At 51.9% G+C, this 21,748-nt stretch overlaps 7 protein-coding genes across 7 annotated transcripts; 4 read left to right on the top strand and 3 right to left on the bottom strand.

The window, feature by feature from the left end:
* The first annotated feature begins 38 nt into the window (after positions 1–38).
* Positions 39–2,178, top strand: EI97DRAFT_411823 (uncharacterized protein). The gene is made up of 6 exons (XM_033796747.1): positions 39–297; positions 352–1,025; positions 1,076–1,160; positions 1,207–1,526; positions 1,578–1,695; positions 1,751–2,178. The coding sequence occupies exons 1-6, from the start codon at positions 276–278 to the stop codon at positions 1,906–1,908; spliced, it is 1,377 nt and encodes a 458-aa protein (XP_033658040.1). The 5' UTR covers positions 39–275; the 3' UTR covers positions 1,909–2,178.
* Positions 2,179–2,352: 174 nt separating this feature from the next.
* Positions 2,353–3,627, bottom strand: EI97DRAFT_455391 (uncharacterized protein; the record flags this gene model as incomplete). Its single annotated transcript, XM_033800640.1, has 3 exons — positions 2,353–2,401; positions 2,548–2,817; positions 2,867–3,627. The coding sequence occupies 3 exons, from the start codon at positions 3,625–3,627 to the stop codon at positions 2,353–2,355; spliced, it is 1,080 nt and encodes a 359-aa protein (XP_033658039.1).
* A 1,126-nt stretch (positions 3,628–4,753) lies between these two features.
* Positions 4,754–6,000, top strand: EI97DRAFT_430208 (uncharacterized protein; the record flags this gene model as incomplete). The annotated part of the gene is made up of 2 exons (XM_033797624.1): positions 4,754–5,204; positions 5,270–6,000. 2 exons carry the CDS (start codon positions 4,754–4,756, stop codon positions 5,986–5,988), a joined length of 1,170 nt encoding a protein of 389 aa, XP_033658038.1. The 3' UTR covers positions 5,989–6,000.
* A 441-nt stretch (positions 6,001–6,441) lies between these two features.
* On the bottom strand, positions 6,442–8,211 carry EI97DRAFT_455389 (uncharacterized protein; the record flags this gene model as incomplete). Its single annotated transcript, XM_033800639.1, has 1 exon — positions 6,442–8,211. The coding sequence occupies one exon, from the start codon at positions 8,209–8,211 to the stop codon at positions 6,442–6,444; it is 1,770 nt and encodes a 589-aa protein (XP_033658037.1).
* Positions 8,212–9,092: 881 nt separating this feature from the next.
* Positions 9,093–10,534, top strand: EI97DRAFT_430206 (oxidoreductase). Its single transcript, XM_033797623.1, has 4 exons — positions 9,093–9,327; positions 9,386–9,637; positions 9,691–9,973; positions 10,037–10,534. Exons 1-4 carry the CDS (start codon positions 9,286–9,288, stop codon positions 10,291–10,293), a joined length of 834 nt encoding a protein of 277 aa, XP_033658036.1. The 5' UTR covers positions 9,093–9,285; the 3' UTR covers positions 10,294–10,534.
* A 6,020-nt stretch (positions 10,535–16,554) lies between these two features.
* EI97DRAFT_391669 (uncharacterized protein) lies at positions 16,555–17,305 on the top strand. The gene is made up of 2 exons (XM_033796248.1): positions 16,555–16,749; positions 16,818–17,305. The coding sequence occupies exons 1-2, from the start codon at positions 16,679–16,681 to the stop codon at positions 17,080–17,082; spliced, it is 336 nt and encodes a 111-aa protein (XP_033658035.1). The 5' UTR covers positions 16,555–16,678; the 3' UTR covers positions 17,083–17,305.
* A 10-nt stretch (positions 17,306–17,315) lies between these two features.
* EI97DRAFT_411818 (phospholipid-translocating P-type ATPase) lies at positions 17,316–21,336 on the bottom strand (the record flags this gene model as incomplete). The annotated part of the gene is made up of 3 exons (XM_033796746.1): positions 17,316–18,364; positions 18,410–19,357; positions 19,401–21,336. The coding sequence occupies 3 exons, from the start codon at positions 21,334–21,336 to the stop codon at positions 17,316–17,318; spliced, it is 3,933 nt and encodes a 1,310-aa protein (XP_033658034.1).
* Positions 21,337–21,748: the final 412 nt, after the last annotated feature.

Below are 21,748 nucleotides of genomic sequence, written 5' to 3'. Positions count from 1 at the left end.
GCACCGCACCATCCCGGCCTCTCCGTTTCACTCACCTCATTCCCCCACCCATTCACGGCACATCACAGCACATCACAGTGCATTCCCACCATGGAGACAAGAGTCGTGAGCTGCAGCACGCCTTTTGCCGGCGTGCTAGTGCGGTGGGATTTTTTCGCCTCCCAGCGCTGTTTATTACCGTCCCGTCCCAGAAGTCCCGGCCTCTTTCTTCCCATCCAGGCATTCACCCTTCACATCTGCCCATAACTCCTCGCCAATAGCCAAGTCCGGAGAACATGTCTTCCGATACTCATCAGTGTAAGTATCAGAATCCGTCTCCAAGATCTTGACCTCTCTCTGACAAATGCTTAGCTCCCACTCCACCCAATGGCCAAGCTGCCGCTCAAACATCTCGACCAGTCAACGGCGATGATGCTGCGTCGCCCGAGGACTTGTCAAACCCTTCCGCTGTCCCCTTCCAGGATCAACAAACAAATGCAATCAGTGTCCAGCCGTCAAGCGAGAATGCTGCCAGTGTAGATGCCAAGGACCTCACTGTAGAGGTCCGAAGCCTCTCTCACGAAGACCCATTGGATCTGGGCCGCCATCGGCGATCAAACGTCACGCGGAAGCAGATGAAGCTAGACCACCCAAAAGCCAAAGAGAAGCACATGAAGAAGTTCTACACGAGACAGAACGCACTTATCGACCAATTCCTGCAAAGCGGGGACGAGGAGCGTCTGGCTGCCCTTGACCTCCAAGAAAACGGTCCCAAGGTCCGCTTTGCTGTAAACGCTTCATTTGCTGTCAACTTTTGCCTGTTCGTCATCCAGCTGTATGCCGCCATCAGTACAGGATCTCTGTCGCTGTTCGCGACGGCTGCAGATGCCTTCATGGACCTTGTCTCCTCCGTCGTCATGCTCGTCACCTCCCGCATGGCGTCCAGGCCAAGCATTTACAAGTACCCGGTGGGGCGGACGCGTATCGAAACAATCGGTATCATCATGTTCTGCTGTTTGATGACCACAGTGGCCATTCAGCTCATCGTAGGTTCCGCTCGTGCATCCAAGTGCGACAGTCGCTGATGCATCCTCAGATCGAATCTGGACGAGCTCTGGGCGCAGGCGAGACTCATTCAGAGGACCTCCATCTGATTCCAATCATCTTCGTTTCCGTTGCCAGTATGTTAACCTTTTCCACTGTGCTATACTGTCTAACACTAGTCAGTCTTCTCCAAGGGCAGCCTGTGCATCTATTGTTTCCTGTATCGCCGGTATCCCTCAGTCCATGTCTTCTTCATTGACCACCGAAACGACATCGCCGTCAACGCTTTTGGCCTAATGATGTCTATTCTTGGAAGTCGTGTCAAGTGGTATGCGGATCCTATTGGTGCCATTCTCATCGGCCTTTTGATCCTGGTCTCGTGGGCCTCGAATGCTTTCGAGCACGTGTGGCTCCTGGTGGGCAAGAGTGCTCCAAAGGAGTTCATCTCCAAGCTCATCTATCTGGTTGTGACACATGACACTCGCATCCGCAAGGTTGATACCGTAAGCGTTGCATCCCCCAGCTCACGGCTTGGCCATCACTGACCACCTCAGTGCCGGGCATATCACGCAGGCCAACGGTACTATGTCGAAGTCGACATTGTCATGGACGAGGACGCCCCTCTCAAGGTAACTCACGACGTCAGCCAGACTCTCCAGCGGAAACTTGAAGGTATGCGTTATCATAGCTACGTGATATGGTCGGCATCGCTCACAGACTCTCTCAGGACTTGCCGACGTCGAGCGCGCATACGTCCACGTGGACTATGAGAATGAGCACGATCCCCATGAAGAGCATAAGCCTATGTATGACAATACAGAGCGGCGATCCATCAGGCAACGTGTCAAGGAACTGCTCTCTCGTTCAAAGAATGAGGGCCAATAATTTTCCACTCCAAGGGTGTGCTGATGGAATACAAGGCACCCTTCCGATAAAAAATCGAATTCGTCATCCATACTCACTCGGGAGAAGGACGCATCTTTCGCTCCGTCTCCCTCATCACAGATCGCTGAGCGCCACCGAGCGCCAAATGGATGATCATATTTGACGCATGAAATGCAACTGGGGTTACGCAGCATATACATAAGTCTGCACAGCATGTACTTTCTATACCCTCCTTATGATGAATGATTGTATTATTTCCCATATCAACTGGTACCGGTCCTTGAATTTTACAGTAACCAATGGCTCTGATGGATGATATCAGAGCGCGATCGAGCAGCACCGTATCCATTATGCGCGGATGATTTGGAGCGTCTCTTGCTGACCTGTCACAGAAACTGATCTCTTCCCCAAACCCAAAGTAACTGGCAGTTTTGCTCCCTGATTTCAGGAAGTGCCTGGGTCAGTTTGAATGATTTCTTCCCCATGACCAGAGCTACTCCCTGTTAACTTGTCCACAGGAAATGGACTTCAATGTCGACCACAAGAACCCTCCACCGCTTGTTGAATGTTGTCCCTTTGTCAAACTACACTCGATGATTATCTCGTCTGCTGGCACATTCATGACTTTTCCTCTCATACCTTGCAAGAGCGTTCGAGGGTGGTTCTTCGGTGTCTTCCATTGGTGCAATGAAAGAAAACGCCCTGCTGAGTGAGTAGGGACGAGTGTGGATTTCGGCCGAGCGTGGACGTCCGGTTGGTCCTGACTGATTCGTACGCGAGTCGTCGTCCTCGTCGTGGATAGAACGAAGAGGCGGATCGGACTTCATGCGACGCAGGCGCGGCTTCATACCGGCAAGATTTCCCTTGAGCGAATCCCTTCGCTGTCCAGGTGTCGCGCGCCTAATCCCACTAACTCGCCGTCAGCATTGAGAAGCTCGCCAAGGATAGTGTCACTTACCCACTCTCCACAATCTCCGCCGTCTTGGAGGGCTCGACGTTGGTTGCTGGACCTGGTGTAGTCTCGACAGGCAGGTGGACGGTAGGATCTTCTAGTTGGACCCTAGTCTTATACTCTCCTTCCATCTGAGCAAAAAAGGCCTTGAGGTCCGGTACCGTTTGGATCCAGGTCCGTATCGCGGTGACAGTCTCAGCAGAATAGTCCCGGTTGACATAGGCATGAATGAAGTTCAGGAGCGCTTCTTTCATGAACGTGGACGGCGGCGGATAGACATCCCACACAGCCTTGACTTCGTCCAGTTTCACCGGCCGACCCATCGACAGGCGGCTGTGCAGATGCATCTCGGTGCCTTCCAGTCCTTTCGCCGGGAGCTGCAGCTTCCGCCATGTCACGACAACCCTCAGAGAATCCAGGATCGAGGGAGAGGTCTCGAAATCTTCGCTGCTCAACACGCGGCCGGACAACTGCACCATACGTCGCACAATGATTTGCAAACCAGCCTTGGGAACGAATCCAGGGATGTCGATACCGACGTAGCGCTTGTGAAGGATGAGCTTCTTCTCCGGCACTGGAAGCCTCGAAGGCACGTCGATCAGCCACTGTTCAGCGATAGGGGCGAAGTGTAGAAACAAGCCCAAGGGGATTCGAGCCGGAAAGTCCTTAGCGGGAATCGGCTGGCCACCGATGGCGAAGAGGGCGTACGGTGGCTGATGGGCATCCGCTGGCAATGGGCGCCAAGGGAAGTCTATCATGAACGACATCGTCTCTGCTAGCTGTGTGGAGCAGGAGGAGTAAGAGTTGCCAATGTATGACTCAGGTTGGGGAATGGCGAGGAGCAAACCTCGTGGAAGAACGAGGTGTCTGTTTCGATTTGCAAGGCAACACTGTCGCGCTCCATGCAACGACAAACGGGACGCTCTGGCTTTCACTGTCAACAGAAGATATCACGTGAGTTGGCGTTGGTCTGAAGCTTCCCAATCGCGTTGGCTCTTGCAAGACGCGCGTAGGCACTTACCTTCGCCTCGGTCGCGACTGGTGTAAACAACACTGTAACGAGGCGGGCTGGCTGTGTAGAAAACAGGCCTGTACAGGCTCACGCACGAGCAAGCGTTGGTCAACACATACCACACTCCATTTCGTAACAAGCTGAGAGAACGCATATCCATCCTTCCAATGTTCAACATTGAGGGGTCCAATACAACGGCTTCCACATGGAACCGCCGCAATCAGGTCCACGTCTCCACGTCCGACGCGCCCAGCTCAATCCGCATATACACCGAAAGCGCCGACGGTCCGCGCGGCACCTTGATTCTGCAGCATCACTCCCGTTCCGAACTCCTGCACCGTCTGCCTGCTCTTCAGAACTACATTGACCCTTCCACCGGCGACGTCCTCTTGCCACCCGCTGGCCCTCACTGCGCCATCAACGACGACATCGTGTACGATGCCATACAAGCCGCTGTGAGGCCCGACTCCGAACAAGGTTTTTCCCTCAAGGTCGCCGAGCACCCAATATCGTACATCCAAACTCACGTCGTCCTCGTCCGCCTCGGCCTGCAAAACGAAGCCCGCATCCTGCAAGACCGGCTCTGGGTCCTGCTCTGCCACATGGAACTTTCCAGCGAAACCGTGTCGTGGATATGGGAGACGTTTCGGGGTGCGTATTCTGTGCGTGAGGGGGAGGAACGAAGTGCGTATGTGCCGCCGTTTTCCAAGTTGTACGTGGAAGCCATGGCGTGGCAGATTGTGGGGTTGCGGAGGATGGGGAAGTTGGATAGGCGGGTGGAGGAGTATTTGAGGTGCGATGAGCAGGGGTTTGAAGAGCCGTGTTTGCGGGATGTGGTTGATGAGAGGGAGAGGAGGTGTGGGGTGGAGATGGGGTGGGAGATGGAGGGGCGGGAACCAACGACGGTTGGGACTGGTGCTGAGGTGGAGGAGACGCTCGGGATTGGGAAGGAGGATGCTCTACCTTGCCAGCTATCGAGCCAGAGAATGTCCACACTGGATGGCGTCGGCCGTATCAAGACGTCTGCTGCTCCGGCGCCAAAGAACAGTATCCAAATGTCGAAGCAGCAGCCTGCTCTGCACACCCCTCGACCTTCACTGGACCTCAGCCGTGCTACCAGCGGATATTCTGCCTCCTCTTTCTTTGACGAGAAAAACGTGCCTGCCAAGAATATCACCTCGGATGATGACGAAGCTGAAGATGATGACGAGGTACTGCTTAAGACGCCGTTTAGGGAGCCAGGTTTTCACAGTCGCTGTGGCAAAACTCTAGGTGTCGGCCTGGGACAGGGCGGATTGAGAGGAGGCAACGGATGGGGTGAGCTGAGTCAAGGTGCGTGCTGGCTGCGGGTGTTGGGCAAATTGAAAAAAGGATAAGATATCTTACTGACGGCTCAGATTTCTTCTCTGGTGCTGGGACAAACGGTAGCAATGTCGGCTTTGGGTGTGGCACACCGCTGGATCCAAAACCTAACCAGAACCAAACGAAAACTTTCGGTACGACGAAGCAGGGGACTAGCACAGGGACGTTATTTGGACCAGCATCCAGCCAGGTTACTGGAAAGTTCCATCCTGCCTCTTTGCCACCGGGAATTCCCTCAAACACGTTTGACCAGGCGAAGAAAAACACAAGCGGCCATTTCGATACAAGCACGTCAAACCCTTCCTCTGGTGCTTTATTCTCCCACTCCGGCCGTATCTCCTTCTTTGACGCACACACTGCCATGCCTTCGTTCTCCGGTACCACTTTTTCTTCTTCTTTCGGCGCCGTTCCGACGTTTGGCACTGGTAGTACTCTTTTCGGCACACCTGCTACGACCCCATACGCACCAGCAAACTCAAATAGCAGCAACGGCGACGGCGCCCTTGGCTCTCCCATGTCCATCGGTTCCAATACCTCTACGAGCATCGGCGCCAGCATCAATGCGGTTCAGAACAATGCCTTTACAGCTAGCGGAGCGGGAATGAATCCAGGTATAGGGTTTGGGTTTCAGAGCTCGGGACAGAGTCGGGGTACGGAGGCGGATTTGCAGCAGGTTTTTGCCGAGGCGCGGAGTGCGGCGCCGGCGAGGAGGGTGTTGAAGCCTAAGGGGATGTTGGGGTGGAGGAGGAAGTAGGTGTGCGTGCGCGGAGATCGGGGATGGGGAGGGGTTGGGTAAAGGGAGTGTGATGGTGATATGAGGATTTGGGATGGACTAAAGATGTTGATAGAGTTGTTTAAGGGTGTTGAGTGTAGAGGTTGTGGGAAGGGTATAGTTACTGGTTGGGCATAAGGTAGGTAGTTAGGTCTGACAAACTCGACGGGCGAAGATAATGAACAACTGCACGGCCATGAACGTTCCATGGAAAGCGTAATATACACCCTCCCTTCTAGGTTACAAGAAGTTTAGGCGCTCACAGCGCGGAAGTACGCTTTATGCACCTCTACATAGGGTGCTGACCGCCGGCGACATTCATCCGTTTTTGAGTTCCCTCCTACCGTGTACCTGTCTGCAACCCCTTCCCTCAATACGTGCGCAGTAGAACCCCGACAACTGCAGGTCAGCATATGGCACTCAAATTCAATCCATTCAATACGGGGAGTACAAACTGTCAGTGTCCGTGTTTGAATCGGCGTCGGCGTAGATCACGCTGTCCCTGTCGTCGTCCTCCCTTGCCGAATTCTCTTTCTCGTCGTCTGCGTTCTCCTGTTGGACTTGGTTGTTAGAGTTTTCGGCGTCATTGGAGTGCTCTTGCTTCGCGGTCATTGCGTTCGCATCATGCTCGTTGACTTCCGTCTCTGCTCCCAAGCACTCTCCAAGTTCCCTTTCCACAGCAGTTTTCTCGCCCTCTGAGCCGCCATCTCCCTTGCCGTGATACTCAGAAATCCGCCCATGTTTCCCAACAACCGCCTCTTCCTCCTCCGTATCGGACCCCATATACCCTACCCCCATCTCCACAATTTTCCCCTCTCCCTCCTCCTCCTCCTCCTCCTCCTCACGGTCCTGCACCACTCTCCTCAACCTCCCCGTCCTCTTCTCCCTCCGAGGCCCCGCCCCGCTTTCCCCAATGCTATACCAACCACCCACTTGCGGCCGAATCTCCACCCTGTCAAACCCAGGAGGAGGCGGGATGGTGTTTCCCCTGCCCAGGCGCGGGATTGAGACGGTGTGGGGTGGAGATGGGAGGGTGCGATTGTGGTCTGGAACTGGTAAAGCAAGGAGGAGGCCGGATGCGGGTGCGGGTGCGAAGGAGCCGGTGGATTTGAGAGGGAGGGTCCCGAGGCTGGTGGTACTGGATTTCATGGATGTTGGTTTGGAGTCTTTCACCTTGGGATGCGATTTCTGTGAGAGTAGAGAGCCGGCATGTTGTGCTTTATTTTGGGCACTAGGTCGATCTGAAGTTTTGTCGTTGTTGTGGCTAGGATTTGGTGGGTGGAACCAGCTCCATGGCCACGACTCCGCTGAGGACGGGGATTGAAATGGGTGCGAAGTTTTTGCAGTTTTGTTTGCGCTTGAAGGAGTTGAGTCTTTACCGTTAGTCACACGCTCCAGAATCACACCCTCATCCCCGTCTTCTCCCAGACCACCCTTCCCGCGGCGGGGAATCCCGTTGCTACGGAGGATGTGTGTAGGTGCTGGTGGACCGTAGACGTGTTTGTACACATCTTGCCAGGGACCCGCGTACCCGTTTACTCTCCGTCTGGTTTCGCGCTCCTGCTCATTGCCCTCATGGGCGGATGCCTGTCGTACAGCTGCCCAGCGGAAAGGCGTGGCGTCGAAGCCGTGCTGGGTCAGGATGTCGGCGACGAGGGTCCAATCCGGCACAAACGGCTCTTCTCTTTCTTGTTTTGCCGGCGTAGAGGGTGCCGTCTGACGCGGAGTGATGCCACTGCCGTCATCTGGAGGACTAGAAGGGATAGTTGCGCCGCTGGGAGGAGAGACAAAGGCGGCATCTGCGTCCTGAGAATTGCCCCCGTTGGTAAACCAACTAGAAGGAAAAGCTTCGCTGTGCGAGTTGGTGGCTTCATGCACGTTAGCGACGTTGTCTTTGTTCCCTGTGCCGTCAAGCTCACACCGACTCTTGGATCGACTCCGTCGTGCTGCTGGCTCCAATACTTCGGTATCTGCGTCGCTTGCACTGTCGGGTGTTGAGACGGCGCTGGCGGGGATGGAGTCTGGTTCGGCAGAGTCTTCGGGGGTGAAGATTGGAGATGCGGTGTTAGAGTCATGCGAGACGGGGGCGAGGGTGCGGGTGGGAGGTGCAGTTGCGGAGTTTGGCTCTTTGATGATGGAGTCCTTTGGGGAGCAGAGGGTGAGGGGGCAGAGCCAGTAGCAGCGGGGATCTGGAAGGTGGCGCATGTTGGTGGGATAGGAGAGAGGGAGAGGAGGGTAGTGAAGCTATGGCGTTGTTGTGTGGATTTGTGGGTAAAGAAAAGAGTGAGCAGTGTTTGCACAGACAGAAATTGTCGTTGACGACGTACTGTTTGTGGGCAGGTCAAAAATTTCGGGACCGAGATTGCGCGTTGGTTGTTTGCTTTCACTGGCTCTGTGAGGGTCTGGAGCAGAGACTGGTTCTCGACAGAGTTAGTGGGCGGATGTAGCGCAGATGAAGGAAGCTACCCACGGAGATAAAAATCACTATTAGAAAAACTTCACTTTCACTCAGACTGCTTTTGATAAATATTTGAGCCACGGCAAAGATGGCTAGATCACAAGGCATAGGGCGAAGCATACCGCTATCGTACTGACAGTGTGCAATAAGTACAAGTACACCCAAGCATACCGCGCACAGTAAGTTTACGAAGCTCATTATCTCCTCACTCCTTTCATGACGGTGCGTGGACCTGCCGAAAATCTTACAAGTTGAGCATGGACAACCTCAAATGGAGCAACCTGTTAGCCTGATCCTATAAGGAGTCATTACCAAGCATGAGAAAAAGAATAGAATTTAGACCAAACAGTTTCTATCAAAAACCACTGTGTACATAGTACCTGTGTCCGCAGTAGCACGGCCATCCTCATCATTGCCGCGGGATCCCCCAAACACGATTAGCGCGTTCAATCACACATCCCTGGGAACCACCCCACTTTTAACTATATTCACACGGTTGGTTGCACGCAAAACTGTGCATGCAGCCTAGACGCCACACCATGTAATGATTCAGGCTTTATGCGCGAATGGCCTACGGGTCCGCGGAAGCTGTACACGAAGTATCCGGGGATTGGCGGAGCTGTAGGGGCAGTCGAGTTGGTGCGACACCATAATACCCTTGCCTAAGCGGTAAGCAGGTACAGCCCAGCGTTTGCCAAATTGGGAATCCTGAGTCGAGAGTTGTGTCGCTAAACATATAAATTCAATATCGGGTCGCTTCTTGAGTTCCCAAGGGTTGTTTCCATTTACCTGTACTCTCGTCAAATTTTCCACAACCAACAATGTCGTTCTTCAGGACTGACGGTGTCGCTGTCGTTACAGGAGTAAGTCAAACATTGCAGTTATGTACTTGCGCATCAACCTTATTGACGATTCCTTTAGGCGGCCGGTGGTATTGGCCTGGCGGCTGCCAATGCCTTTGCTGAAGCTGGCGCGGCCGCCGTAATCTTCACGGACATCCAAGAAGATAAAGTGAAGGCCAATGCGGAGGAGAGCAAAAGCTTTGCCTCCAATTCCGACTACAAGACCGCCGCTTATTATATGGATGTGACGGATCCGAAAAGCGTCGACGATGTGATCGCCAGAGTTGTTACGGAGTTTGGGAGGATTGACTATCTCGTGAACAGCGCCGGCGTAAGTGTCCCAAGAATCAGTGTATCAAACATATAAGTAACAAATACATTTAGGTCGACACTGAGCGCTATGTCCCTGTGCCGGAGAATGACATGGAGGACTACGACAGAGTTATGGCAGTGAACACCAAGGGTATACTTATTACTTCCCGAGCCGTCATCAAGGTCATGGAGAAGCAAGAGCCGCGTACGTTCACCAAGAGGAATGGAACTATTCGGGGTCTTGGTCGTGGAGTCATAGTCAATGTCACTTCTGTGCTTTCCTTCGCTGCGCAGCCGGGGAAGGTAGCGTACATCACGTCGAAGCATGCCGCGATTGGCATGACCAAATCTCTTGGTAAGATTGCAATACCTTTACCTACCATAAACCCCTGCGAACTGCTCTAATCCATCATCTTAGCAATGGACGTTGCTTCCAAGGGAATCCGTGTCAACGCTATCTGCCCCGGTTGGGTCAACACACCTATGCACCACACAGAACTCCAGAAAATCCCCCAGATCATCGAGTTCATCAAGCGCGCAGTGCCAATCGGTAGAGTTGCGGAGCCAGAGGAGATCGGAGAGAACGTCGTGGCTCTGTGCAGTCCCGCCGGAACTTACATCAATGGGGCTCCGATCATCATTGACGCAGGTTTAACCCTCACGGTGAACTTGTAGATAGCGTCAGGCAGGCAGTCAACAATTTAAATGACAGGGACGCGATCTATAATTTCACCCGAATATTTTGGGGGAAATAGAAAGCTATGCCTCTGGAATCTCCGGTGAGCCATTCCCACTGGCCGGGAGCTTCTGGGGAATATGACATTTGGAATTTGCATACATACATATGAAGCTCAAGCAAACCTTTTGGAAAGACTATACATGTCTTCAGGAACCGTCAAGCAAATTTCATCACATGAGGCATAAAGATCCGCAACTTTCAATGCGTTCCTTGCACTTTGATACGACATGTAAATACTCGTACATCGTCAAAACGACACTGATCCCGTGACAGCGCCAACTATAAAAGCCCTCCCAGGCTGACTTCTTTGGCTCTCACCGTTCCTTTCTTTTCCCTCGTTCTAATGATCTGACTTAACCATTCATGCTCTCCCGCCTGTGCGTTTCAAAATGTCCTCCCCGTCTGGAAATGTCGTGATGTCGTGGATTAGGATTACCATGTACTAGAAATCCAGAAATTGCAAAATTTTGCAGCCAGTTTGCCAACTCTTTCCGCCCTTCAAAAAGAATTGGTACCAAGTACATGGCTTTACCGACGGTCGGAGTCTATACGCTCGTGAGAAGCGTTGCGCGGTTGCATGGACCAGGAGTAATCTTGCCCCTTTCGGCATTTCGAAATACCCACAAACGCTGTTTCATGGGTTCTGACTTGTTCCTCAAATTCGGAGTCTCTTTAGGATGTTTGTCTCCGACGGCCAAACGAAGAGTATCCTTGGTGCTAGGAACTGGGAGCGTCGCTCGAAAATCGTCTGGCCCTACGACATGAGAGCACGTGTCCATTTTTTGGATGGCAACTAAACCAAGCCCAACTACGCGCATGATTTTTCGAATTTAGAATAATTCAACCTGCCGAATATGCCATTCGAAAGTGGAAAACCGTATTGTCCATAAAGTACCCGTCCAAGGCCAGATAGACGGCGCAGGCACCAAATGATCGTTGTCGCTGCGATTGGCCAACATTGGTTTGGACCCGTGGGACCCGTCATGGTTTTCCAATTGCGACTATGGAACACACCCAATGCCGAAGATTCAAATAAGATCCCACGAGACGATGACAAATTGTCAGATCAAACTCAGAGTGCGTCGTCGTTCACAGCCTAAATTCTTCTCTCATGTGGACCTCTCTGACAGAGGCGGACGGCAAGGTCGTTCCCTTGGGTTTATGCTTCCCCGTTACCAAAATCAACAAAACCCTAATGGAATGTGCCCCAAAGCCTGGTCTTCAAATATGGGTCTTCGAAATTTGTCTGTAATCACAACATGCAACACACCTCTGCAGAAAACGGCAATATAATGGCATGTACTCCAATGTTACAGCATAATGGGTTCAAAAAGAATCGGGAACGAGCTTACAGTGCTTTCAGATAAGAAGACATCCTTCAACGAGTCATGATTGATTGGTTCTCATGTGGATTTGCAAAACGGAGCCACAAAGCCACAACTGAACTGGGGCAGTCCGAATCCAATGGAGCCCCGGGCCACTGCAAGATCTACAGCAATAGACTGACGCAATGGCGCAACTGTATAAGTTCAAGCGCAGAGGCATGACCTTTCTGCGAGTCTTGAGTAGGGGAAGACACTGCCATACGCTCTACAAAAACATTTGCAGTCTCTATGTGTTTTCAAATCAGTCGCTCTGATCCAAACCCGAACCAGAACACATGTGTTTCATGTGAAGGTAAAGAGACATTTGAAACCTGGATACCAAGCAACCCGAAGCCACTCGATGCGCTTACATCCAGAAAGACAGACCAAAATGGCATATTCACGTCGGGTCTCAGTGTGATCTATAAAGGAGTAGCGTATTGCTAACTATGTCCGCCTTCGGTCACAACCCACGTCATTTATAAAGCACGCTTCGCTCGATGTACCTACGGTGAAACATGCGAGATTCCTGTCCCAACAACTGCAGAAAGCAACTGTTCCTCCTTGGCGGATCTTCCATGTCTCCTTGATGAGAAGCCACTATGTATCCAGATAATGGTCAACAGGCGCACATACCTTCTCCTTACGGTGCCTTGAACTGGATACTCGTTGGCCTTCCCGCCGACTTCGGTAGCCGAAACAACATGTCAACATTCGAACTCACAATGGGCGGATGCATGCCATAATCAACGTGTTCGAAACGATTTTCCACATTCAGAAAATGGTCAAAATGTTGTTTTCCTGATATCCTTATTGAAAAAATTGAGAATGGAAAGATTGCATAACTGGTGCCATTTTGAGACCCGAAAGTACTCGAACGCCTTTACATGCCGTTGGGTTCTATCTGTTTCGAAACAACAAGCCAATGGCGGGACTGCTCATGTGCTGAGACACTCCACTCTGCAACCAAACCGACAGATGGCTCCTATATGTCTCCACTTTTGTTGTCGGAAGGTCCAAAGGGGCGAGCTCTCTATTAAATATCCTCCTTCCGCCTGACTTTCCTTTCCGAAACACCGAACTGGAGGAAACTGGACCTGAAACCCAAAAATGGGACTTGGAGACAGATGGGCTGGGAGCCGAGAGCTTTCCAACCCCTTGCTAAACGTCCCTGACACTCAGTCCTTGATGACCGCGATGATGTCCGCACCTGCAATTCCAAAGCCGATATGTCGCGCTCATGAGCAAAGTCAATCGCATTCACGGATGTTTCCCGGATATAATACATGCGGGGACTTGGTGTACCACGGTGTGGAAAGATGCTAAGCCAGAATAAAGGAGTCGATGAACATTCGTCATCCCGAAACTTTGAACATACATAGCCGGCACTCCACCTGCTAAACCCACCCGCACGAAGGCACATGAAGACACACGAAGACACACAACGCGTATGGCCAAGTGGAACCAATTGAAGCTTCTACTAAGTCGCCCTCTCGCACCGAAGGTTCTGTAGAATGCTACACTGAAGATCCTTGACAAAAACTTCATGCAGAAAGCAGGCTTTCAAACTGGTATACAGCGATGTGATGTTTGTGGCAAGGTCATGAGATCTGTTCAAAACTGCACTAGAAAACGGGGTTTCGTCCCTTTGGGTGTTTGTCTAAACGATGTCCTAGTCCACCCATGTGTTGCGAGAAAGAACAGATTTACTTTTTAAATTCTGTTGTTTAAAGATATTATGAGATTTTGAAGAACGAAAACACAAACCTATTCAACTCTATGTCCAATGTCTAACATTCCTGGAGGTGCATCTATTGTCGACTCAGCTCTCTTCACACCACCAGCAGACAAAAGGTCCAGAAGAATGAATGGGTACAAGCCATATGTCGTTGAGAAAGCATCCTCTAGTAATTGAGAAGTTTCCGCCTCGCGGTCATGTCCGTTCCGGGAAGTCCAAGTCACACCAAAAATATTATGGGACGAGAATGATGTTCGGGAAATCCCATCAATTCTTCTGTCCGGGTCCGAAAAGACGGAAATATGGCAACCGCATGGGTCGATGTTGTCGTCGTGTCTCACTTGGCTTCAAAAAAGGGCAGCTCAGAAGCCATGGGCATGTACGGTTTAATGTCGCCGAGTCCTGCTATGTTTTCCGACCGAAAAGGCAGTTTTCCGACCGAAAAGACTCTGTGAGAATTGTGATGTCACAAAAGGCGGCGACCGATTGCAAGTTATCGAAATTTTTTACTTCTCAAGACTGTAACGTGCTAAGAGATCTGGAATCTGAGAGCCGCAAAGTCCGAATGCTAGCCATCAAAATAGATGGATTTCCAACACGGTTGAGAAACATCATGAATCTCCAATATGTATGCCAGAAGCATATGATAGGCATTGCATTCGTTGTCGATGGATGCGAAAAAAACAACCTAAACACGCCACTTCATGCAAGCTTCAAGTCTACGGAACGAACAAACCTGAGTCGATGATCACTCCAGTAGCCGAATACAGCCACACGAAAGCCATGTATAATCCAGCTATGAGTAGGGCGGGAGTTCGGCAGGGCTTATAACCAGAAGATTAGTTGTGGCAAAGTGATGGATTAGTTCTACCTAGGAGTCGGCCGATTACCCTACGTGACTCTTGCCAATCAAGCGAGAAAACTCTTTATGGGACGACTGGGAAGGAGCTCTTCAGGGGAACATCTCAGCACTTCCACCACGCTCTGTCTACCCTGTATCGTGAATGTGACACGAGCGGAAACCGTTCGTTGAACTGGGGATAATCAGGGCTGGCAAAGAAAAATCGACACTAACTCAATCATGCCAACTGTCAATCATGTATTGCCACTGAGTACACAACATACTGCTCATATCGTTACATCAAACTACGCTTTCTATCACGACCTATGTACGCAAGCCGTCAAAACACATCCAGAACATACGATTCTCCCCTATGGCTGCAACAGTCACACCATTGCATTAACGACACCCTATGACGCAAACACATTTCTGCTTGTGCTACGCGTCACCCTGAATGGTCAGTTTTGGGAGCATGGCACGGGAGAAAAAGCCAAGTCGCGAAATGGACTGTTTATGAACGTAGAGTGCGATAATAGTAAGGAACCATGGGACAAGCGGATACGCACGCTCCCATGGCGCTCAAAGATGTCGCTCCACTTCGTTCTCACGGTTCTTTCTTTCGGAAGAAATTACACAGAAAATTTCTCAGGGAGAATACCGTAACACCGCGCTTTATGCCCACGATTCTAGTCGAGCGCGAGGACCTCCGGTCACATCATGTACCGTCTGCCCATTCTGTCCGAGTTCTCTAGAGCGATCTGCATTAGAACTCAAACCAGTGTGTCCTCTGCATGCATGGGCCCGGGCAGGTTGCGATTGACGAGTTAGCAAGGGCATCTTCATGATACGGCTCGGGCGTTTCTCGTGCGCAATTGTGGGAATATCCCATCTTTTTGCCTACTGTGTATGAACAGCCTTTTCGGACGTCTTCCACACACGGCAAACAAACCAGAATCTCTCATCACATTTTAATGTACCCACCTCGGCGAACTCAAAAAACCCGCAGACGAGAATGCATGATTTTTGACGCCCTTCTGGCATCTATACCCGATTTAAAACTACCAACTGATGCTCCTATGGCAAAACTTCTCGGACGAGAGGCGATGAAGCGGAGGAATGGGAACGCCAAAAAAGAATTTATCGTTTAAGCGTGGTTATAAGCAACAGCCTTGACGGATTTCCAAAAAAAGAAGACGCTTTATGCTTGTGTTTCAATATTCGAACTACCCAAGAAATCTTCAATGCAGGCTTCGCACAGCAACAAGACAACAGGCATCCTCCCATGAGGTCCACCCTGGAATCTTTTATAAATGATGACATGCCGCAAAAAGATTTTGTACCCTTTGTGCCGACGTTCCGATTTGAACGCTGCCGACGAAAATATCATCCAAGACCGGAATGATGAACCCAAAAGAAGTGCAAAGCGTCTAATGTTCGACACCGGTACGTGGGTACAAACGACGTGCAGTTCCAATCCAATCCCATTTAACACCAGAACTCCGAAGATATGAAACCTCCAAAAATGTGAACAGAACGTCATGGTTTCTCCTCCCTTCCTATGTGCTCACTACAGACAGAGTGCGGGCATCTTTCAGTCTCACAACCTCCAGTCACTTCTGACGCATGTGGGTGGGTCAGAAGGAAGTCACGTGAAATTTACATAACCGTCTTGGCAATTTCTGTTTGTGGCAAGCGTAAAAACGCACAGACCATCAGTGACGACAACCGGCGTCACCATCTGTCTCTGCCAACTCCGCCTGGAGATCCTCAAAGTGAGATCGGAAGCGATATGGAGTCGACTTCTAGGCCTCGTCTTCGCAAAGAGTATCAATCCCACTAACCCCTCTCTTGATATCCACCACCCAGAAACACGCTCCGGTGACCATTATGGCACCAGATACAGTAAAAAGAACATCGAAACGCAGCCATGAAGACTAAAATACAAGTACAGCCACCCCACCAAGAAACGATCATCCTGATACTTGGACCCTGTGGCACCCTTTGTTTCCCTGAAATCCGGATTCCAGGGTTTTGGCCCGAGTGGCTGCTGAAGTCATAGGGTATAGCTAGTAGAGGGTTATGAGAGGTTTGTACCACCGTCCTCTAAGGCTGGCTTGCAGGGAACAAAAGTTGGATGAAAGAAATACGTCACCGCTGCAACTGGACATACTTGTACAAATGGTAGAGCGGATATATATCCAAGATCTACACTCCAGGAATTCTTCTAGAGAATAACTTATCAACACATTTCACACCGTTCGTACATACACATCTCCCCGGTGACGATCGCAAACATCCACCTCCATCGCTGAACCCATACTACCAACCCACCAAACCACTCTCAACCGAACACCGCATCCCCTCACAAAAAAAGAAAAATGGCAGGACTCCTCGGCGGCGGCAACACAAACAAAAAGTCCGGTAACTGCGGCGGCGGCCTCCTAGGCGGGTACGTTCACCCATCCCTATCCCCTCTCCCTCTCCCAAAGCAAACACCCTCCTAACTCTCCCTCCCAGCGTCCTCAACACCGTAAACGACACGACCAAGAACATCCCCGTCGTCGGCGACGTCACCGACCCCTTACTCCAAACCGTCGGCGGCGTGACGGACGAACTCCCCATCGTCGGGTCCGGCGGTCAGGCTTCGGGGAAGCAGGCGCAGCAGCAGTTGACGCCCGAGCAGGCGGCGGCGCTGCAGAAGGAGAGGAAGAAGAGGGCAATTGCGTTGAAGAAGCAGCAGTTGGCGCTCGAGGCTGAGGAGATGGGGTTGGATGATGAGTAATGGTTTTTATACATGTGTATGAACGGATAAATGATGGTGATGGGGGAAGGATTGATTTCGAATGATTGATGATGGGTCTGGATGCGGGCATCGAGACGATGATTCACGCTAATGCTTCGGATTTTGCTTGGAGTTTCTACTTGTATGCTGTATTATATGATATCAACGTTACGCTATGCAAAACGCCATTCGCAACGCACTTTCCATGCTTTCCAAAGCTCCCACTCACTACACTACACACCCCTAACCTTCCTGTAACTCGGCGGCCTCAACGTCCGTCCCAGCAGCTTCCCACCGTACACCGGCCCCAACGCCACTGCCAGAATGACCACCCCCTTCCACCAAAACGCCCCCTCTTTCAAAAACGCCAAATCAAAATACCTCTCCAGAAACGGCACACTTCCCCAATAAACACCCGCCGTCCCAAGAATACATGCCGCCATGATCCAGTGCCACGTTGTAACCTCCACAGCCACCATAACCAGTTCATTGAGCACCAGAACAGAGAAAGAAACGCTGACCATGCGTTTGAAGATATCCGTGTCGTCGTTTCCGACGCCGACGAGGAGTTGGCTGAGACCCTGGATGATGCTGCCTTGGTAGATGGAGACGGCGACCCAGATGAAGAAGGACTTGTAACTGAGTGAACGGCCCGTTTTGAGCTCCGCGTAGAGCTCCGGGTACAGGTTTGCGACGCTCTCGTCGACGTCTCGATCCAGGACGAGCGAGAAGACGGGCGCCATGGTGTATACAGTGGAGTATCCTACGAGTAGCCAGTCTTTGTAGAGGGCGTTGGGTTCGAAGGAGGAGGCAATGCTGTAGACGGTTTGGCAGATGCTGATGATGAGGCCGCGGTGGATGACGAATTGGGAGAGTTTGGCCGAACGTTTGTAGCTGTTGCGACCGTGCCAGACAAGCAGCTTCGTCAAATGGCAGAACTGCGTGATGGAGAAGTCGGCAGCGAGGGAGGCCTGCCGGCCTTCCTTGCCGACAATTCCGACACCGACGTCTGCGGCTTGGATCATGGAGACATCATTGCCGCCGTCGCCGATGCAGCAGACGCGCTTGTTGGTAGATGAGCGGATGAGCTTGGCAATATCGGCTTTCTGAGTAGGGGAACAGCGGCACGCAACGACGGTGGGCAGTTGCACTGCAATGGAAATGAACTCGGATCGGTAGTGGGTAAGCATGAGGGCAAGCGATTCACCGTCAATGAGGAGACAGGCGTCGGTTTTGCTACGAAGAAAATCGAGGGAGTCATGCGCGAGGTCTTTGCGTTTCACTAGAAGGATTAGACTTATGAATGGCAGAGAGATGGGATACGTACTCTTTGCGATGGTATGCACATACTGCCCTCGCGCGACAAGCTTCGAACTAACAGCGACACAGCGCGCTGTTTCCACTTTGTCGCCCGTCAGCATCCAGATCTTGATACCAGCGTTGCGGAGAAGCTCCAAAGATGGCTTCACGTCCTTCTGCAGCTTGTCTTCGACACCAGTCACTCCGAGGAGCTCCAGGTCATGCTCGAGATATTCTTTCACGACGTCCGCAACTGCAGCGTCTCGGTTGTGCAGTGCCAGCGACGCTTGGGCGTGCTTGGCTGAAAACTCCTGGTAGCTTTGCGCCGACAGCTTCTTGCGCCCCACTACCAATGTCCGCAGCCCTTCTCGGGCCATGTTGGCCGTCTCCTCATCCAGCCAGTCATTGGCAGCGACAATCGAGGTCATGACCGTGTCCGCTCCTTTTTGGTAGAACCAGATTTCGCCATCTTCCGCAGATGGCGATGACTCGGGGCCATGATAGAACTTGACGACAATTCCCATCCTCTTGCCTTCTGATGTGAAGGGGAAGACATTTAGTATGCGTACACGAACGACGACATTGCCAGTGTCGCAAGACTGAAGCGTCATCGACTCCCTGTCGCGCTGGAGGAGCCTTAGACCCACGTTCTCTGTCCAGCGGACAATGGCGATCTCATCAGGAGATGATGCTTGGTAGGTCGTGACCATGTGGCCATTCTCTTCTTCGGAAGTCGGAGTAACATTATGGCAAAGTGCTAGCGCCAGAACCACATCTCTCACCCTGGATCCGATCTCGCGTCTGGTTCGCGTAGCTGAGGTCAATGGCGCAGTATAAGTAGACGATGGTGTCACGAGCGAGGGTGCCTCGCCAGCTGGAGGCGAGAAGCTCTGTTTGACATAAGAGGCGACCTCCTCCATGGCCTCGTTGGCATAAGAGACAGTGCCAACATGTATCTTTTTCATCTCCATCTCTGCTTTGATCAGCAATTGAACTAGCCGTGCAGTGGATAAACATACCGTTCTGGGTGAGGGTGCCTGTCTTGTCGCTCAACAGATATTCTATCCTGCCCAAATCCTCAGGGATTGTGCTGGTCCGCACGACAGTATCGGGTATGGTTTTATCATGCTCGATAAACCAGGCATAAACTGACTTCCCCATATCCAGATTCACTCGCAATCCGACCGGGACAATGGTCGAGAAGAGGATCAAGAACCGCATCATGGAGACGTACCAAGAGCGCCCATCAATCTCACGGAACTTTGCTAAAGCAACCAGCACGAATGACAGAGATAGGGTGAAGATACAGAGAAACTTCGTCAGAGCGTTGATCTCATACTCCAAAAGGCCAGTCTTGGATCTGGAAGGCGACGTGGAAAGCGCTTGTCGCGTCTGAGGACCAGTATACACGACTACAGCCAACACGCTACAGCTTGAGGCGAGCACCGTATTCGCCCATACAGTGTTGTCGATGCTCAGGGGAGCTGACTTGACCTCATCACCAGACGCTTGATCGTCATTGTGTGGATCATACTGGCGCTGCCGTCTCGGTTCCAGCTCAACTGTGCCAAAGAATTCGTTCACCTTCTTGTCTGGTTTGCCGGCAATCACGCGTAACCTGGTGTATTCTCCGACGTCGAGATTCTGAGTCAGCGGTGAAGTCAGACGCAATTTCCAGTCGGTTTCGCCATCAAGTTGGTCGGTCCGAATGAATGCTTCGCCAGACGTAGGAGCAGCTAGGGCGGGGCCACTGTTGGATAGATTCTCGCAAGCGCCGATGGTAGTAGCGTGTTCATCCAAAAGGGTCGGTGGCGTGCTAGGGTCGTGGCTCGTTGGACTTGCAGGAGGCAGGCTTTCAGGAGAGTACGTCTTCAAGATGACCATGTCTGCGGGCACTCGTTGATCCTTGGATAGACGTACGACATCTCCTACTTTGAGATTTCGCGAAGGCTTCGTGACTTCCCAGAAAGTAGCAGTCGCTAACCCTTTGGTTGTGGAAATGGATGACTCCTCATCTCCAATCTCGCTCGTGCGGCCAGCCGCTCTTTTATTCCCCTTCCTCAACCTGCGCTTCTGCGCCGTGCTCTTGCCAGGAGCCACTCCATTACCGGTACTATTCTCCTCAAACTTCAAGACTGTGTAGCCTTCAGAGTTGGCTTCCGCGTCCCTGCGCCGACGCGCAATATCATCTAAAGCTTCCTTTCCAAGAGTGATCGTGATGACAAATGCGAGTGGAGCGATATATGTCGACAGGTAACCAATGCGGAGGGCGGGTATGATTTGAGATAATGCGACAAGCAGAAAGTACATATTAATAAAAAAGGAGAATTCGTTATACAGGGTCCGTGGGAGGAAACTCCAAGGTGTATACTTTGCGTTCGAAACGGCGTTCGCAGGAAATCTGGAAGTCTGAATTCTTCCCACCGAGATGGTTCGCTGCGAGGTGGGATCATGCTCCTCCTCAGGATCTGATTCCTCCTCGTCGCCTAATCGTATACTAAACTCCTCCGGTCTCCTCCCAGAAAGGAAACTCGGAAGGCGTATGTTGGAGCTTATCCGAGAGAGTGCAGAGGGAGGCTGCTGGCCTCCTCTTTCCTTCCGCCGCACACTGTGCGTTGGTAGCAGTGGGGCGTCATCGTCACCAAGCTGGGCTGAGCTGCCACCAGAATCTCTGTTCCCGCCATCATGATCCTCTATCAACTCCCGGAGATCCTCCTCTTCTGCTTCGTGCGCCTTACGCGTATTTCGGAGCCTGCTTGCCCTCAGACTACGCAAAGGTATCCTAGCCCCAAGCTCATGAAATGGCTTCCTGGTTTCCCTCGACGGCCGTGGCGACGGGGAAGTGGCAGTCCTCGAGGAGAGAGACAGCGGGTCGAGCTCCTCGAGGTCTAGGTCAAGGTCGGAGTCGTTCTCATCGGGGGCATTTGGTTGGTGGTATTGATGTGGAGCAGCCATCGGTCATGGAGAGCGCTGGAGGTGAGGAACGATGTCTGCTATGATCGCAGATATATCATGAGACGTGAACAAGTCTCTTCACGGATTCGAACATCTGGCGGGACGTAGTCTATGTTTAACGTAGAAGCGGGAGAGTAGACCCTGAGCTTGGGGAGCTACTAGGCGGCCAGTTGTCCTTTTGGGTTGCCGGCGCAGAGAATGGGAGAGCGATCCAGCGGTTGGCAAGGCCGGCGCGGGCGTGCAGTATGGTAAGCGGTTCTCCAAGCACGGTGAATGATTTATGCGAGGCTGCGAGGGCCGGGAAAGGGAGAGTCCTGCTCCCGTCGGCGGAGGTGGACGGGCGAGGTTGCGGAGGTGCCACGCAAAGTGTGGCTTGGCTGTGGCTGCTGGCCGAATGTGGCGTCGAGGGCTC

The sequence above is a fragment of the Westerdykella ornata genome, assembly GCF_010094085.1.
Source record: "Westerdykella ornata strain CBS 379.55 unplaced genomic scaffold EI97scaffold_2, whole genome shotgun sequence".
Taxonomy (NCBI): Eukaryota; Fungi; Ascomycota; class Dothideomycetes; order Pleosporales; family Sporormiaceae; genus Westerdykella; species Westerdykella ornata.
The sequence above is the reverse complement of the archived record's forward strand: the minus strand, read 5'-3'. Positions and strand labels throughout refer to the sequence as shown.

Coding starts and splice junctions, on each gene's coding strand:
- EI97DRAFT_411823 (XM_033796747.1), top strand. CDS start 276: ATGTCTTCCGATACTCATCAGT. Junction 1,161..1,206: donor CATCTTCGTTTCCGTTGCCA/GTATGTTAACCT, acceptor AACACTAGTCAG/TCTTCTCCAAGGGCAGCCTG. Junction 1,696..1,750: donor TCTCCAGCGGAAACTTGAAG/GTATGCGTTATC, acceptor AGACTCTCTCAG/GACTTGCCGACGTCGAGCGC.
- EI97DRAFT_430206 (XM_033797623.1), top strand. CDS start 9,286: ATGTCGTTCTTCAGGACTGACGGTGTCGCTGTCGTTACAGGA. Junction 9,328..9,385: donor GTGTCGCTGTCGTTACAGGA/GTAAGTCAAACA, acceptor CGATTCCTTTAG/GCGGCCGGTGGTATTGGCCT. Junction 9,974..10,036: donor TGGCATGACCAAATCTCTTG/GTAAGATTGCAA, acceptor CCATCATCTTAG/CAATGGACGTTGCTTCCAAG.
- EI97DRAFT_391669 (XM_033796248.1), top strand. CDS start 16,679: ATGGCAGGACTCCTCGGCGGCGGCAACACAAACAAAAAGTCCGGTAAC. Junction 16,750..16,817: donor GGCGGCGGCCTCCTAGGCGG/GTACGTTCACCC, acceptor TCTCCCTCCCAG/CGTCCTCAACACCGTAAACG.